Source organism: Megascapheus bottae, chromosome 31 (assembly GCF_031878675.1).
Source record: "Megascapheus bottae isolate mThoBot1 chromosome 31, mThoBot2.hap1, whole genome shotgun sequence".
Classification (NCBI taxonomy): Eukaryota; Metazoa; Chordata; class Mammalia; order Rodentia; family Geomyidae; genus Megascapheus; species Megascapheus bottae.
In genome coordinates, this window is record NC_143539.1 from 6692431 (window position 1) to 6710086 (window position 17656).

Sequence of the window (17656 nt, forward strand, 5' to 3'; positions counted from 1 at the left end):
GATGAGAAACGACAATTAAACGATGAGAGCAGCCGGAAGGAAGGGCTATCTTGTTTTCTCCTCATATGTATAGGTTCTGCTTTTCCGTGTGATCAGAGATGTGCGTTCAAGCGGCAGAGTTGTGCCGCTGGAAAGATTTCAGTCAGGCGGCGGAAGGGTCAGCCCTCGGCTAGCCCAGGCGAGGGGTGGATCGCGGAGGAGCTGTCAGCCAAGATGGCGGTGGCGATCTCCGCGGCTCGGCTGTGGAGGCCAAGCCGAGGCCTGGGCCAGGCTGCCCTCCTGTTGCTGAGACGGCCTGGGACTCGGGGGCTGACTACGTCGGTGAGTACTGGGGTCCGCGTGGGTTGCGGTTTGCTTGTTTTTGAGGTTGGGATCCTGGCTGGGTCGTCACCGGAGGGGCATGGGCCGGTGACTGCCCTGGACAGTCACGGGGACAACGTTCCCCTGCCATTCCCGAGGCCCTGGGACTTTCCTTCCCCGGCTGGCTTCCGACTGAGATCCTCGGATCTCAGCCTCCTGAGTAGCTACCCAGCGCCCCTCTGCAAGGACGACTTTTTAATTTAATTTAATTTAATTTTGGAGATAGCATGACAGTGATTATGTAGCCCAGGCTGGCCTGGAACTCGTGATCCTCCTTGCTTCCGTCTCCCATGATTTGGAATTGACAGGTGTGCTGTCACCTTGCCTGGCTAAGGGGAGAGATGTTCTTGTGGGCAAAGAGCCATCCAGGACGAGAGAAAGGAGAGATGAGTTCCCCCATCCTTCACTTGTTCGTGTGTGTGTGTGTGTGTGTGTGTGTGTGTCTTAGTGTGTGTGTGTGTCTTAGGCTTGATTTCAGGGCCTGAGCACTGTGTGTGTGTGTGTGTGTGTGTGTGTGTGTCTTAGTGTGTGTGTGTGTGTTAGGCTTGATTTCAGGGCCTGAGCACTGTGTGTGTGTGTGTGTGTGTGTGTGTGTGTGTGTGTGTGTGAGTGTTAGGCTTGATTTCAGGGCCTGAGCACTGTCCTTAAGTTTTCCTTGAGGCTAGCGCTCTTCCATTTGAGCCACAGCACCACTTGCGGCTTTTCTATGTATGTGGTACCAAGGAATCGAACCCGGGTCTTTGTGCATGCTAGGCAAGCACTCTACTACTAGGCCAAACTCCCAGCCCCAAGAAACCCATTTTATTCCCAAGTCCTCTGATGGAAACAACAACAACGAAAAAATCTAAGAACTTTTTGTCTTGCAAATCTTATGCAGAGGAGATGATCAATATTCATTTTCTGAATTTATGAAGGGAGAAGAAGTGAGAGGGAGGTTCAGATAGGACCTTTTGGCTACAGTGCTTAAAAACACGTGAGAACCCAGAGGTCAGTGGTTCACACCTGTAATACTAGCTACTCGGGAGGCTGAGATTGAAGGATTGAGTTTGACAACCAGCCTGCGCAGGAAAGCCTGTGACAATTTTATCTCCAATGAACTACCATAAAGCCAGAAATGGAGCTATGACGCAAGTAGCAGAGAGCCAGCTTGAATTAAAAAGCCACCTAAGAGCACAAGGCCCTGAGTTCAAGCCCCAGTACTGGCACAAGAAGGAAATCTAGGGCCGGGAGTTTGGCCTAGTGGTAGAGTGCTTGCCTAGCATGCATAAAGACCCGGGTTCGATTCCTCATACATAGAAAAAAGCCAGAAGTGGTGCTGAGGCTCAAGTGGTAGAGCTCTAACCTTTAGAAAGTCCAAGGACAGTGCTCAGGCCCTGAGCTGAAGCCCAGGACTGGCAAAAAAAAAAAAAAAGAAGGAAATCTAGTTGGAAGCCCCTGTTTGGAGGAAGAGAGGCAGTAGGCTGTAGAGTGGCTTTGAACTAAAATTTCAGGTAAGACAGGAGTGGTGAAATAGTTAGGTTCTGGACTAGACATGTGAGTTCATATCCTTGCTCTGCCAGTTTCCAGTTCTGTAATCCCAAACACACCTCTGCATCTAATTTCCTCTTTGTAAAATGTTTATAGGGTTGTTGTGGGTATGTGTATATATATACAATGTGTTATGGATACTGTATCATATAATGTATATTAGATATATACCTAATATATAATGTGTACCTAATATATATTATTAGATATTTATTTGTCAGTCCTGGGCTTGAACTCGTCCTGGGTGCTGCCCCTAATCTTCCGTTGCTTGAGACTAGGCCTCTACCACTTGAGCCATAGCAACATTCCTGGCTTTTTCTGTTTCTGGGGTACTGAGGAATCGAACCTAGGGCTTCATGCATGCTGGACAAGCCCTCTACATGAAGCCACATTCCTAGACTAGTAGATATTATTTTATATATTGGTAGAAAGTGGGCTCAGCAAATAATAAAGTCAATAGGGAGTTTGACCACTGGCCACTATTAGTGAAAGTGGAAAGAACAACTGACATTGACCTTGGCAGAGCAAAGAAGGTGACCTTGGGAGTAGAGTGTGAGCAAGACTGGCATTTCGTGGGGGAAGAATCTCAAAATCGCTTGAAGTTATGCCTGACTCTCTCCCTAATTCATAAGGCAAGGAAGATGGGACCTGTAGAAAGAGACGGTGGTTAGCAAGAGGAACAGGGGAGGAGGTGGAGAAGATGGGCCTGGAATGAGGAGTGGGTATGTAGGAAGCAAGTTGTGGGAACCAGGTACAGGTAGAGTGTTGTCGGAGCAGGGAAGTTTCCTGCTTGTAGGCTGTAGATGTTGTACAACCTGTCTGAGTGTCTGGCACTCAGTGGCTCTACAGGTGGACCTGGAGGAGACAGTAGTACTGGGACAGGCTGAAGAGAGGTCAGTTGTGGCTGATTAACTCTGTGTTCCTTCTTGCTTGTGTTCCCTTGCCTTTCTTCTTCTTTGCCCTCTGCTTGTTTTTCTCTTACTTGTTCTATTTGGAAAAAATGGGGAGTGGCAGTTCTGGGGTTTGAACTCAGGGCCTTACCTCCTGGAGCTTTTTGTATGTTTTGCTTTTTGCCTGGACTGAAACCCTGCTACCTCTACATTCCCACAGCTAGAATTACAGGCTAAGCCTGACTGTCCCTACTTTTTTAAGTAGAAGAAAGGGGCAAGGGCTGAGAGTTTGGCCTAGTGGTTAAAGTGCTTGCCTAGCATGCATGAAGACCTGGGTTCAATTCCTCGGTACCACATACATAGAAAAAAGCCGGAAGTGGTGCTGAGGCTCAAGTGGTAGAGCTCTAGCCTTGAGAAAGTTCAAGGACAGTGCTCAGGCCCTGAGCTCAAGCCCAGGACTGGCAAAAAAAAAAAAAAAAAAAAAAGGGGCAGTAGTAGTAGTCAAAATAGACTTTAGACCAAGACTTTTCACTAGACCTTCTGTGATCTTGGGAATGGTTTATATTTATGCTGTCCAGTACTGGTCCTTGGCCTTTAACTCAGGCCCTGGAAACTGTCCCTAAGCTTTTTTGCACAAGGCTTAAGAGCACTGTACCACTTGAACCACAGCTCCACTTTCAGCTTTTTGGTGGTTAATAAGAGATAAGAGGCTCATGGACTTTTCTGCCTATGCTGGGTTTGAATTGTGGTCCTCAGATGTCAGCTTCCTGAGTAGTTAGGATTATAAGCATGAGCCACAGCATCCAGCCTTCCCAGATGTTGTTATTGTTGTTATTTGGCAGTTGTGGGGCTTGAACTCAGGACCTAGGGTACATTCTCTGAGCTCTTCTGCTCAAGGCTAGTGGTCTACCACTTTGAGCCACAGCCCCACTTCCCACTTTTGAGTGGTTAATTGGAGACAAGAGTCCCACAGGAACTTTGCTGCCCAGGCTGGCTTCGAGCCATGATCCTTAGATCTCAACTTCCTGTGTAGCTAGGATTACAGCTGTGAGCCACCAGCACCCGGCTTCCCAGATGTTTTAAGTATCAGGACAAGGAGGAGAAGGGAAATCCAGAGACTCAGACTTGTCATGCACCAGTCTTGTAGCGATCACCCCAGGGCCAGGCCAGGCCTGGCCAAACATTCACCTTTGTGATCCCAGCTTCTTTGAGTAGAGTCTTACCTTGATAGAAGTCAGGGGGCAGTCGGGGCTCATTGTTAGCTATGTTCTTTCTGCAGCCCAGCTGTTTTGGGTGGATTACTCTGGGGGCTCCAGTGCCCTGTGCAGTATCTTTGGGTGTGGGATCGAGCACTGTGGGGCGAGGGGAAGGGCTCATTACTGGTAATTCTGACTTGGGCTGGGATGTGACTTAGTGGTAGGGGGTTTACCTAAACACAAAAAGCCAGAAGTGACACTGTGGTTCAAATGGTAGAGTGCTAACCTTGAGCAAAGGAAGCTCAGGCCCTGGGTTTGAGACCAGGAATGGCACACACACACACAAAAAAAGAAACAAACAAATCCTGACCGTCTGAGCCCAGTTTCCTCATGGCTTAAGGCTTTAAGTACTCTGTTTTTGCACATCATGAATCACTCTTTGATAGACAGTGCTAACTTACATTCATCATTATACTTTTATTAGTTTTTGCCCCAGTATCAGCAAAAAAAAAACCAACAAAACAAAAACAGTGAATCTGTGAGTCTATAACACAAGTGTTCAGTGAGGAAATTAATTGTATAAAGAGAGGAAAGGCTGAAGAAGGCAGATGTAAGAAGCAATGACCAGAACCGTGCATTCAGTTACTTTTCTAGCTAGTGGGAGGCTGAGAGGGAGAGAATTGATTTGAGGCCAGAGAGGCTCTCACTCTAGGAGCCCAGGCTAGCCTCATACTCAAGATACTTCGTCCTGGGCCGGGAGTTTGACCTACTGGTAGAGTGCTTGCCTAGCATGCACAAAAACTGGGGTTTTATTCATTGGTACCACATACATAGAAAAAAAGCCAGAAGTGGGGGCCAAGAGTTTGGCCTCATGGTAAGAATGCTTGCCTAGCATGCATGAAGACCAGGTTCGATTCCTCAGTACCACATACATAGAAAAAGCTGGAGGTGGTGCTGTGGCTCAAGTGGCAGATTGCTAGCCTTGAGAAAAGCCCAAGGACAGAGCTCAGGCCCTGAGTTCAATCCCCACGACTAGCAAAAAAAGAAAGAAAGAAAAAGAAAAAAGCCAGAAGTGGTGCTGTGGCTCAAGTGGTAGAGCACTAGCCTTGAGGATAAACCCCCGGACAGTGCTCAGGCCCTGAGCCCAAGACTGGCAAAAAAGAAATCCTTCGTCCTTAGCCTTTCTGAATGCTGTGATTGTACATGAGCACTGCCACACTTGGCTTTAGAGCTTTACATCTTAAAATTTAATTTCAATTAACTTTTGAAATAAAAGTTCTTGATATATAGTCCAAACCAGCCTGGAACTCACAATCCTTCTGCCTCAGCTTCCTGAGTGCAGGGATTACAGGTGTGCACAGGGATTACAGGTGTGCGCGGGGATCACAGGTGTGCGCAGGGGTTACAGGTGTGCGCAGGGATTACAGGTGTGCGCAGGGATTACAGGTGTGCGCAGGGGTTACAGGTGTGCGCAGGGATTACAGGTGTGCGCAGGGATCACAGGTGTGCGCAGGGATTACAGGTATGCGCAGGGGTCACAGGTGTGCGCAGGGATTACAGGTGTGCGCAGGGGTCACAGGTGTGCGCAGGGATTACAGGTGTGCGCAGGGGTCACAGGTGTGCGCAGGGATTACAGGTATGCGCAGGGGTCACAGGTGTGCGCAGGGATTACAGGTATGCGCAGGGGTCACAGGTGTGCGCAGGGATTACAGGTGTGCGCAGGGGTCACAGGTGTGCGCAGGGATTACAGGTGTGCGCGGGGGTCACAGGTGTGCGCGGGGATCACAGGTGTGCGCGGGGGTTACAGGTGTGCACGGGGATTACAGGTGTGCGCGGGGATTACAGGTGTGCGCGGGGGTCACAGGTGTGCACGGGGATCACAGATGTGCACGGGGTTACAGGTGTGCGCGGGGATTACAGGTGTGCGCGGGGATTACAGGTGTGCGCGGGGGTCACAGGTGTGCACGGGGATCACAGGTGTGCGCGGGGGTCACAGGTGTGCGCAGGGATTACAGGTGTGCGCAGGGATTACAGGTGTGCGCAGGGGTCACAGGTGTGCGCGGGGATCACAGGTGTGCGTGGGGGTTACAGGTGTGCGCAGGGGTTACAGGTGTGCGCGGGGGTCACAGGTGTGCGCGGGGATTACAGGTGTGCGCAGGGGTCACAGGTGTGCGCGGGGATCACAGGTGTGCGCGGGGGGTCACAGGTGTGCGCGGGGGTTACAGGTGTGCGCGGGGGTCACAGGTGTGCGCGGGGATCACAGGTGTGCGCGGGGATCACAGGTGTGCGCAGGGGTCACAGGTGTGCGCAGGGATCACAGGTGTGTGCAGGGGTTACAGGTGTGCTCAGGGGTTACAGGTGTGCTCAGGGGTTACAGGTGTGTGCAGGGGTTACAGGTGTGCTCAGGGATTACAGGTGTGTGCAGGGGTTACAGGTGTGTACAGGGGTTACAGGTGTGCGCAGGGGTTACAGGTGTGCGCAGGGATCACAGGTGTGCGCAGGGGTCACAGGTGTGCGCAGGGGTTACAGGTGTGCGCAGGGGTCACAGGTGTGCGCAGGGGTCACAGGTGTGCGCAGGGGTCACAGGTGTGTGCAGGGATTACAGGTGTGCGCAGGGGTTACAGGTGTGCTCAGGGGTTACAGGTGTGCTCAGGGGTTACAGGTGTGCGCAGGGATTACAGGTGTGCGCAGGGGTTACAGGTGTGCGCAGGGGTTACAGGTGTGCGCAGAGGTTACAGGTGTGCGCAGGGATCACAGGTGTGCGCAGGGATCACAGGTGTGCGCAGGGGTCACAGGTGTGCGCAGGGGTTACAGGTGTGCGCAGGGGTTACAGGTGTGCGCAGGGGTTACAGGTGTGCGCAGCGGTTACAGGTGTGTACAGGGATTACAGGTGTGCGCAGCGGTTACAGGTGTGTACAGGGATTACAGGTGTGCCCCCTCAGCTTCCACAAATTGTTAGGCACATGATCTCTGAGCAGGGCTGTGCGAAGCCCCTTGTGTGTTATCCTAGAGCACAGCCTGCTGCTGCCACCTTTCCCCTCTCTCCCTCTTTCCCCCTCTCCCTTTCTTTTGAACAAAAGTGTGAGGACAGTCAAAGAGAGGAAGCGGGGGCCGGGAGTTTGGCCTAATGGTAGAGTGCTTGCCTAGCATGCACGAAGACCCGGGTTCGATTCCTCAGTACCCCACATACATAGCAAAAAGCCGGAAGTGGTGCTGAGGCTCAAGTGGTAGAGCTCTAGCCTTGAGAAAATCCAAGGACAGTGCTCAGGCCCTGAGCTCAAGCCCAGGACTGGCAAAAAAAAAAAAAGAGAGAGAGAGAGGAAGCGTTTGCTGAGCCATGCAGTGAGCTGGGATGGTGGAGTGCAGGTCAGGCCGACTCCAGAGTCAGGGCCACCCACTCCTTCCTTCCTTGATGAATTGACTCTCAAGAGCTTGTGTGCTTCGTGCTGGAGCACAGGATGTAATCTGTGGGGGATGGACCCCACACGGAGAACCTTGTCATGCCAGTTGAGGTACCAGTCTGTGGCGTGTGCTTGCAGTGGGGAGCATGTTTCTGCGGGTGGCAGGCAGCCTCTTCCTTGTTGGGGTGTGTTGGGGGTGGGCACGTCTGCCCGGGTGGCACCAGGCCTGAACCTGCCCTGCCCTGGGGAGTGTAATTTCCTCCCCACCACAATTACACTTAATCCTGTGCATACGTCCATGCTGCCTCACTGGAACCTAGCAGCCAGCTGCGGTTAAGGGAAGTTGGGGACATAGAGATCCAGCTGTGGCCAACCTCAGCCTGCATTAGCTCCCTTGCAAGGGAAGCCACATTGCTGTGCTAGGGCTTGAACTTGTTTCCTGCCACTTGAGTCACCAGCACCTCCCAGCACTTTTTGCTATTATTATTATCTTCTTAGTGGTACTAGGGCTTGAACTCAGGGCATAAGTGCTTTGTGCCTTATCTTTTTCATTCAAGGCTGGCATTCAACCACTCAAGCTGTGGCTCTTTTTTTTTTTTTTTTTTTTTTTTGCCAGTTCTGGGCCTTGAGCTCAGAGCCTGAGCACTGTCCTTGGACTTTCTCAAGTCTAGAGCTCTACCACTTGAGCCTCAGCACCACTTCTGGCTTTTTTCTATGTATGTGGTACCGAGGAATCGAACCTGGGTCTTTGTGCATGCTAGGCAAGCACTCTACCACTAGGCCAAACTCCCAGCCCCTCTATTGTATTTATTTACTTTTATTTATTTATTTACTTTTCTGTTGTTGGTGTAGGGCTTAAACTCAGGGCCTGGGTGTTATCTCTGAGCGTTTTCATTCTTTGAGCCACGCCTCATTTCCATTTTCTGGAGGTTAATTGGAGATAAGAGTCTCAGATCCTTTTGTGCCCAGGCTGGCTTTAAACCTTGATTCTCAGATTTCAGCCTCCTGAGTAGGATTATAGGCATGAACCACCGGCCCGCCCCCCCCAGCTTACTTTTTTTTTGCCCAGGACCTGCCTTGGACTGCGGTTCTTCTACCTTAGCCTCAAACATAACTGGGATTACAGATGCATATACCACATGCAGCTTGTTTTTGGTTTTTTTTTTTGTTTTTTTTTTTTTTTGCCAGTCCTGGGCTTGAGCTCAGGGCCTGAGCACTGTCCTTGGACTTTCTCAAGGCTAGAGCTCTACCACTTGAGCCTCAGCACCACTTCCGGCTTTTTTCTATGTATGTGGTACCGAGGAATCGAACCCGGGTCTTCAGGCATGCTAGGCAAGCACTTTAACCACTAGGCCAAACTCCCGGCCCCTGCAGCTTGTTTTTTGAGATGATGTCTCATTAACTTTTTCTGTTGTTGCCATTGTTGTTCTATTGGCCTTGAATTTTGGTCCTGCCATCTCTGACTCCCAAGTAGCTTTTTTTTTTGCGGGGGAGGGGGGTGCAGGAGAAGGCATGGGGCTTGAAATCGGCCTGAGCACTGGCCCTGAGCTCCCTGAACTCTTCACCTCAAGGCTACCGCCCTTCAGCTCTAGGCTACCAACCTACCCTTGAGCTGAGCCCCACTTCCCTTTTTCTAGAGGTTAATTGGAGATAAGAGCCTAAGGTCCTTTTGTGCCCAGGCTGGCTTTGAATCTTGGTCCTCAGATCTCAGCCTCTTGAGTAGCCAGGATGACAGGCGTGAGTCACCGTGCTGGCTCCCAAGTAGCATTGATTATAGGCAAGAGTCCCTCTGCCCAGCCAAAGCTCAGCCTTGCTGGGTTGGAATCACAGGTGTGGTATAGATTCCACATCTCCCTGTCCCCCAAGGTTGAGGCCTGTTGTCAGCCATTTTATATCTCCCAGGACCTCATTTTCCTCTCTACAGTGGAAGTCTTCCAAGGACTCAATGGGACATGCAGAGTGCAGCCCGGCACCTCTCCCCCGAGTCCTGCTAAATCTTTACCCGTCCTCCGATTGTAACCATCACAGTTCTCCATGTGGCTCAGTGATCAGGCAATCAAGAGGCAGAGTGATGGAAAAAGAGCTTTATTAGCACTGAGGCAGCATTGTTGGTGATCAGACCTTCCCCTCCTCCTTCAGTGCCTGTTTCCCTCCCGCCTTAGGGGAGAATGGCTTCCAGAGCTTTCCAGGGATCACATCAGGGAAGGCATGTGGGTTCTAGATAGGTGGGCACCTCCATTGTCCGGGGTTTTGAAAAACAGCCTCTCTTGGCATGTGGGCTGTGGCCATCTTATCTCACATACACGAATCAGCGTGAGTTGTAGTCCAGTGGGTGGCAAGATCTGAGCAAGAGTGTCTGTGGTGGCTCAAGTGACTTGTGTCTGGTTTTTGTTGTGGACACTGTGACCAGCAAAACCTGGGTTCTCCTGTCTCTTGCAGCCTGAGGCTGTTTATGGGAGGTTCGTGCATTCCTAGCTGGCTTTATTGCGCAGTAAATTCGTAAAAGCTATCAGCCAGAGCTGGCTATCGGTAAACCCAGTCATCCTAGCTCTTCAGGAGGCTGAGATCTGAGGATCATGGTTCTGAACCATGGTGGCAGTGAACCATCAAAAATGGAGCAGCTGTAGCTCAAGTAGTAGAGTGCCATCTTTGAGTACGAAAGCCCAAGAACAATGTTCAGGCCCTGAGTTCAAGCCCCAGGACTGGGGGGAAAGAAATCAGTAGAAGCCGGGTGTGGTAGCTCAGGCCTGTAATCCTAGCTACTCAGGAGGCTAAGATCTGAGGATTGCAGTTCCAAGTCAGCCTGGACACTAATGACTCTTATCTCCAATTAACCTTAAAAAACCGGAAGTAGTGGCTCAAAGGGTAGGGCAATAACCTTGAGCCAAAGAGCTCAGGGACTGCGTTTAGGCCCAGAGTTCAAGCCCTACGACCAACAATAACAACAACAACAATCAGCAGAGACAGAGAAACCCCTGGGCTTCTGGGATCCATGGGATGGGGAGAGAGCCTGGTGCCCTCCTGTGACCTGGTGAGGTACAGTGCTCCACAGGACTCCTCCCCACTGCACACCTTCCTGTCCCCACCCTCCTCATTCTTGACCTCCGCCAAAGTGCTCCCTCCTCTGCTGCTGATGTTCTGTGTGGCTCAGCTCCCAAATCACTTCCTCAGAGAAGCCTCCCAGCCTCTGCCTCGGGAGGGCCAGGATCACCTCCTCCTTGTATGCCCAGCCCCTGCTCTCCTTCCTGGAACTGCGCTCAGGGCTGGGAACAGAGCAGGTGCTCAAATATTTGTCCAGTAAACTGGTGGATCTTAACTGTGGCAGCCAGAGCTGGAGAGAAGGGTCTGAAGCTTGTGGAAGGGTTTGCCAGGCTGTGGGAAAGGAGACCTCTGGAGAAGGAAGGGGAGGATAGGAAAAGGAGGAGAAGAGGAAGGGAAGTCGGAGGTGTGGCAGAAATCCCAGCCAGCATCTCTTTTGCACATTCATTCTGTGCCTCCTAGACATTCTGCTGAATATTTTACATACACTGTTTGTTTGTTTGTTTGTTTATTTTTGGTCAGTTATGGGGCTTGAACTCTGGGCCTGAGCACTGTCCCTGAGCTCTTCAGCTCAAGGCTACCTACTGCCCTACTCCTTGAGTCACAGCACCACTTTCAGTTTTCTGGTGGTTAATTGGAGATAAGAGTCTCACTGTTACAATAAAAAATATATTTAAAAAAAAGAGTCACTGTTTTTAGTGCCCAGGCTGGCTTTGAATCACAGTCCTCAGATCTCAGCCTCCTGAGCAGCGAGGATTACAGGCATGAGCCACCATGCCCAGCCATACACAGTCTTTAAACCTCATAATATTTTCACAAACTGTTCTCTGTGTAGGCAGGACATACATGAAGAAAGAGATTTAAACCCAGGCAGCTCTTAAGAGCTGAAAGCTTTATTTGAGCATAGTGGTGTACTCTTGTAATCCCAGCACTTTGGATGCTAAGGCAGGAAAATCATAAGTTCAAGACTAGCCTGGGGGGCCGGGAGTTTGGCCTAGTGGTTAAAGTGCTTGCCTAGCATGCATGAAGACCTGGGTTCGATTCCTCGGTACCACATACATAGAAAAAAAAGCCGGAAGTGGTGCTGAGGCTCAAGTGGTAGAGCTCTATCCTTGAGAAAGTCCAAGGACAGTGCTCAGGCCCTGAGCTCAAGCCCAGGACTGGCAAAAAAAAAAAAAAAAAAAAAAGACTAGCCTGGGCTGGAGCGCCGGTTGCTCACGCCTATAATTCTAGCAAACTATGGAGGATTGTATTTTGAAGCCAGCCAGAGTAGGAAAAAGTCCATGAGACTCTTATCTCCAGTGAACCACCTGAAAACCAGAAGTAGCGCTGTGGCTCAGGTGGTAGATTGCTAGCCCTGAGCTAAAGAGCTCAGGGATAGTGCCCAGGCCCAGAGTTCAAGACCCCCCCCCCAAAAAAAAAAGAAAAAAAGAACAGAGAAGTATTTATGGCCAGGCTGGGGAGGTCATGGGAGCCATGCTGAAGACTGGGGGCCGGTAGACTCTTAGAGAACATTGTGTGGGGTACATGTTTTGTTTTGTTTTCTCCCTGATGCTGGGGGCTTACAACCCAGGGCCCAGGCTTGCAGAGTGAGTGTTCCTGTTTGTGTTCCAGTCTTACAGATGAGAATCTGAGGCATACACGCATCCCTTGCACGAGGCGTCACCATATGAATGTGTTACAGACCCCATGTACTGGCACACGCGTGTAATCCCAGCTACCTGTGAGGTGGAGGCATTCAGATTGCAGCTTCAGATTAGCCCAGGCAACAAGCTCACCAAGCCCCATCTCCACTAGTAAAAAGCTCTGTGGATCACAGTCCAGGCCCACTTGAAAAAAATCAGGAAAGCGAAAAGGACTGGGGGTTTGGTTCAAGTGCTAAGAGTGCCTGCCTGACAGGAGCAGGGCCCCGAGTTCAAACCCCAGTACACACACACACCCCACACAGAAGCGCACGCGTGAGCTCGCACGGGGCAGAGTCTGCACCTGGTGCACTGGGTCGTCCCAGTCCAGAGCTGGTGGCTCCCCCACCCCGCAGTCCAGGTCACCGGTCCTTTCTTCCCTGCCCCAGCACCCCTGCAGGCAGCAGCAGCAGCAGCAGCAGCAGCAGTTCTCATCCCTGGATGACAAGCCGCAGTTCCCGGGGGCCTCCGCCGAGTTCGTAGACAAGCTGGACTTCATCCAGCCCAATGTCATCTCCGGAATCCCCATCTACCGGGTCATGGACCGCCAGGGCCAGATCGTCAACCCCAGCGAGGACCCCCACGTGAGGCTGCTCCCCGCCCCGCCCCCGCGCCCCTTGCCCACAACCCCCTCTGGTGCCGACTTCCCTTGTCTTCCCGCGTCCTCCACAGCTGCCCCAGGAGGAGGTGCTGAAGTTCTACCGCAGCATGACGCTGCTCAACACCATGGACCGCATCCTGTACGAGTCCCAGCGCCAGGTGCGCGCGCAGGCGCGGTGGGAGGAGGACGCGGATCCGCTGGGGAGCCGTGGGGGTTGGAGGCTCTAGGAGAAGAATGGGGTGGGGAATGTCCAGACCGAGGACGGGCTGGAGGATGGACTCAGTCACTAACAGTGCCTGCTGTGTGCCTAGCTTGGCACCCAGGGCTAGAGGGCAGAGGGCAGAAGGCCCAGGCTGGCCACCGCCCTGTGGATGTCGGCCTCTCCGAGGCTCTAGGATGACAGGCGAGAGGCACTAGTGCTTGGTGCTTTCACATCTGTCAGTCACCTTGTTTTGTTCATTGGCTTTGTTCATGTACTGGCACTAAAACTTGAACCCAGGCTCAGAGTTCAAGCCCCATGAATGACCAAAAAAGAGAAAGGGAGGGAGGGAGGGAGAGAGGACTTGAGTAGCTCGAAAGCCAGGCCCACACGTGTAACACATGGAGGAGAGCACCGGCCGGGAGTGGCCCTTGGAGGGGGGGGCCTCCAATGTCTCCAGGCCTGTCCCACCTGGCTCACTGAGAGCTCTTTTGCATGGTAGGCCAGGGGTTCCCCAGCTATCGGCCAGACTTCTCGGAGCCCTGGACCTACTTGGCATCTCTCCTCAGTGCTTCACACCGGGCTCAAGCTTGCACACATGCCTTCCCCCTTCTTTTTTTTTTTTGTGGGTCATGGGGCTTAACTCGGCCTGGGCGCTGTCCCTGAGCTCTTCAACTCAAGTCTACCACCCTACCCTTGAGCCAAGCCCCACTTCTCATTTTCTAGAGGTTAATTGGAGATCAGAGTTTCAGGTCCTTTAGTGCCAAGGCTGGCTTTGAACCAGGATCCTCAGTTCTCAGCCTCCTGAGTAGCTAGGATGACAGGTATGAGCCACCGTGCTGGGCTTACCTTCCCTTCTTCCTCCTGTCCTCCAGGTCTCAGAGACAGGTCCAGGCCCCTCCACACCCCCTTGGCAACCTGGGACCCTGCATTTTTATCTTTTTTCCACCCTCTCCTTGCCTCCCTGTCTCCCCTCAGTCTCCATTTCTAGATGCTGCCTTAGAAATGTTCAGTGTAGTTTAACAGCCCTGCAAGGCACCCAGATCCTGCCTCTGCTTTACCCTGTTGGCGCACTAATGCACATCTGGACATGTTGCCTCATGCTCACAGAACAGCTGCCACATGGCTCTGTGCAAAGTGGAAGGACGTGGGAGCAGAGGTGGGGCCAACAGAGGCTCCCTGCACTGTCCAGAAGGCTAAGGCAGACTTCCTCTGAAGCCTCTGACTAACACTGACCCACCTCTGGCTGGCAGGAAACGCAGGCCTTGGGGCTGCAGTGCAGGGAGCTGGCCCTGTACCTGGGTGGTCCCCTCCAGCACCACTTACAGCTTTTGAAGACTCACCTCTCTGTCCCTCCCTGGCTTTCAGGCTAGGCCACTGCCCCATCTCCTGGCTGGCTGCCACAATCTGCTGAGAATCTTGTGTAACAAGGGTGACCTCACTGTCCCTCCGAGGGCCATTAGCCATAGGGAGGCAAGCTGGATTAGGGACTGCTGTCAAGGACGGTGCAGATGCATTGTTCCCCCCACAACCCCCCCCAGGCTGGCCATTACAAGTGACCATAGTTGTGCAAAATCACACGGCTGTTACTGCCCAATGTAACAGCCACGCCTGGGCCTTGCCACCCCCAGGGCCGGATCTCCTTCTACATGACCAACTATGGTGAGGAGGGGACCCACGTGGGGAGTGCTGCCGCGCTGGACAGCACAGACCTGGTATTTGGCCAGTACCGAGAGGCAGGTAAGTCTGTCTGTGGCTCAGCCCTGGGGTTTGCTTTGGAGCCCACACCTTAATTCCTCACCAGGGCTCTCCCATGGAAGTCCCAGGAGCCAGAGGAGAGGTGGACTGCGTCTCCCTGGAAGGCCAGGGAGGAGAGTGGCTGTGTCTCCATATAGCTGGGGGGGGGGGTGGCGTGTGCAGTCCACCAAGTAAGAGTGTCCACATGGAGGCTGGATGAGCTAAACACGCACCATGGAGGACAGGACCCAGAGGCCGCTGCCTTCTCCCCACAGGCGTGCTCATGTACCGCCAGTACCCGCTGGAGCTCTTCATGGCTCAGTGCTACGGCAATATGAGTGACCCGGGCAAGGGGCGCCAGATGCCCGTGCACTACGGCTGCAAGGAGCGCCACTTTGTCACCATATCCTCTCCGCTGGCCACACAGATCCCCCAAGGTGAGGGTCTGCTCCCCACCCCTGGGCCCAGCCTCCGCCTCCTCCGGGCACTGCCCTCAGAGCCTGGCCTGGGTCCTGGGAGGTGGTGGCCCCACCTGGAGCTAGCATGACTGCACTCTGGATTTAGCAGGTTCTAATCCCCTCATCCATGTCCGTGACCATGGGGTAAAGGCGCTATGAGCCTACAGAGAACAGACTGGAAGCCAGTGCAGAGAGGCGGTGGAAGCTGTGGGCCTTGTTACCTCCAGAGTCCCCAGAGCTCACCCCCTAGTCCCCTCACCCCCTTCCATACAAGGGGACTGCTCAGGGTGCCAGGCCTGTACCCACACAGGAACAGCACCCCCTCAGCGGCTCTTCCTGGTGTTGGAGGGGCCCCACCATGCACTGGCCAGGTGCTGCAGGCGTGCGTGTCCACAGGTCTCCTGAGTGACCTCCTGAGCCAGGGGCAGCATTGAGCCAAGGTGGGCGGGGCTTCCGCATGGCAGGCCTGGCCTCCCCTCCCCTTTGGAGGCACTAGAGACACTGCCCTCAGCCCTGCTGGCACTGCCTGGGGCGGAGGCAGAGGAGACAGGTAAGGGGCCGCCCCCTGAGTGTGCAGGGCTTGACCCATCCTCGGGGATCAAAGCTGGGGCCATGGGGGAAGCGTCTCAGAGCAGCACTTAAGACCAGAGCGGAGGGGCGAGGAACCAGCCTTGTGGGTGCCTTGCAGCAGGCGTGTGAAAGGTGCCAGAGGGCTGTGGGCATGAGGTGATGGCAGCTGGACGCTGCTGGCTTGGCAGTCCTAGAGAGCAAGGCTCCGATGGGCTGCCGTGCCGGAGGGCTCTGCTTGTCTCCGCTCACTGCCCGCTTCTTCCCCGTCAGCCGTGGGAGCAGCCTATGCAGCCAAGCGGGCCAATGCCAACCAGGCGGTCATCTGTTATTTTGGAGAGGGGGCAGCCAGCGAGGGCGATGCCCACGCCGGCTTCAACTTCGCCGCCACCCTCGAGTGCCCCATCATCTTCTTCTGCCGGAACAATGGCTACGCCATCTCCACGCCCACCTCTGAGCAGTACCGGGGGGATGGCATCGGTAAGGGCCCTGCCCCCCAGCACCCCACTTCTGCTCTGCTCTCTTCCTGTGACGTCTGGTACCGGGGAAGGCACAGCAGGTAGGTGGTGAGGGAGCCTGTCTCGCTCTCCTCTCTCCCTCGCGCTGCCTTCCCGTTCTCCTCTCTGCTTGGGGCCCTCCTGTCCCCCCATTGTCCTCCTCTGAGCCCTGGGCCTGACCCGCCCTCCCTTCGTCCCCGCAGCGGCGCGAGGCCCCGGCTACGGCATCATGTCCATACGAGTGGACGGCAACGATGTGTTTGCTGTGTACAATGCCACCAAAGAGGCCCGGCGTCGGGCTGTGGCTGAGAACCAGCCCTTCCTCATCGAGGCCATGACATACAGGTGCCTGCCCTCCCCCCACCATGCTGTCCCCAAACCATGGCCGTCTCCCCGCTCCCAGGGCCCCCACTGACTCGGGGGGGCCCCCCTGCGGCAGGATCGGCCACCACAGCACGAGTGACGACAGCTCGGCGTACCGCTCTGTGGATGAGGTGAACTACTGGGACAAGCAGGACCACCCCATCTCCAGGCTGAGGCACTACCTGCTCAGCCGCGGCTGGTGGGACGAGGAGCAGGAGCGGGCCTGGCGGAAGCAGTCCCGCAAGAAGGTGAGGTGGGCATGATGCCTAGAGCCCTGGCACCGTCCCTCCTGGACGTGTGGGTTGTCCCTTGGTTTAGGTCCCTTAGGGAGGATGGGCTGTGAGGAGCTGGCAGCCTCCTAACCCACCCATGGACCCCAGGTGATGGAGGCCTTCGAGCAGGCAGAGCGGAAGCTGAAGCCCAACCCCAACCTAATCTTCTCCGACGTGTACCAGGAGATGCCCGCCCGGCTCCGGCAGCAGCAGGAGGCCCTGGCCCGCCACCTGCAGGCCTATGGGGAGCACTACCCACTGGACCACTTTGACAAGTGAGGGTGGCCAGGTCCCCCAGTGGGGAAGCCCTCCAACACTGACACGGCCTCTGCTAGGGTGGGCAGCTTCTCTCCTCCCTGCTCTTCCAGGCTGCGCCACTTGGGGGCAGTGTTTACAGCGGTCCCTAGGCTGACCTGTTACAGTGCCTTCCCCAGGGGCCTGGCTGGGTCCTCGGCCCAGAAGCCCTTGTTTCTCCGGACTAGCTAGGGTACAGCTCTAGAGCTTGCCTGGTGAGAGCTGGTCAGTAGACTGAATAAACTGACCACAGTTGATTCTCTCCCTGCTCTGGTCTCTGCTTTCCTGGAGTTGGGGCGTGGGGGAGAATCCAGCATGGCTGCCTCAGCACACCCTGGCCTTCTGCCCCATCTACTTCCTCTGGAAGCTTGCACAAGTCAAGTGGAGGATCAGCCTGGCTGACGGGTAGGGGTGGAGATGGCCACCTGCTCTCCCATGGGCTGGCACAAGTCGGGCCATGCCCAGGAGCCCAGCAAGGAAGGGGAGTTTGGTTGTGAAGGTCAGAGCTCAGTTGAGCCTCATTCCACTCAGGGGACCCACACATGCAAAAACAACTCCAGGCTTCAGAGTGGG

The 17656-nt window shown here is 54.1% G+C and overlaps 1 protein-coding gene across 1 annotated transcript; it reads left to right on the forward strand.

Annotated features, from left to right (window-relative positions):
• Positions 1 to 185: 185 nt before the first annotated feature.
• Positions 186 to 17345, forward strand: Bckdha (branched chain keto acid dehydrogenase E1 subunit alpha). Its single transcript, XM_090322784.1, has 9 exons — positions 186 to 321; positions 12485 to 12679; positions 12768 to 12854; positions 14527 to 14635; positions 14908 to 15069; positions 15931 to 16137; positions 16358 to 16499; positions 16594 to 16765; positions 16898 to 17345. The coding sequence occupies exons 1-9, from the start codon at positions 214 to 216 to the stop codon at positions 17066 to 17068; spliced, it is 1353 nt and encodes a 450-aa protein (XP_090178910.1). The 5' UTR covers positions 186 to 213; the 3' UTR covers positions 17069 to 17345.
• Positions 17346 to 17656: the final 311 nt, after the last annotated feature.

What these genes read in the sequence shown, in the direction of transcription:
- Bckdha (XM_090322784.1), top strand. Translation starts at nt 214, where the DNA reads ATGGCGGTGGCGATCTCCGCGGCTCGGCTGTGGAGGCCAAGCCGAGGC. An exon ending in CTCGGGGGCTGACTACGTCG is followed by an intron (nt 322 to 12,484) that starts GTGAGTACTGGG and finishes TCCCTGCCCCAG; the next exon opens with CACCCCTGCAGGCAGCAGCA. An exon ending in TGTACGAGTCCCAGCGCCAG is followed by an intron (nt 12,855 to 14,526) that starts GTGCGCGCGCAG and finishes TGCCACCCCCAG; the next exon opens with GGCCGGATCTCCTTCTACAT.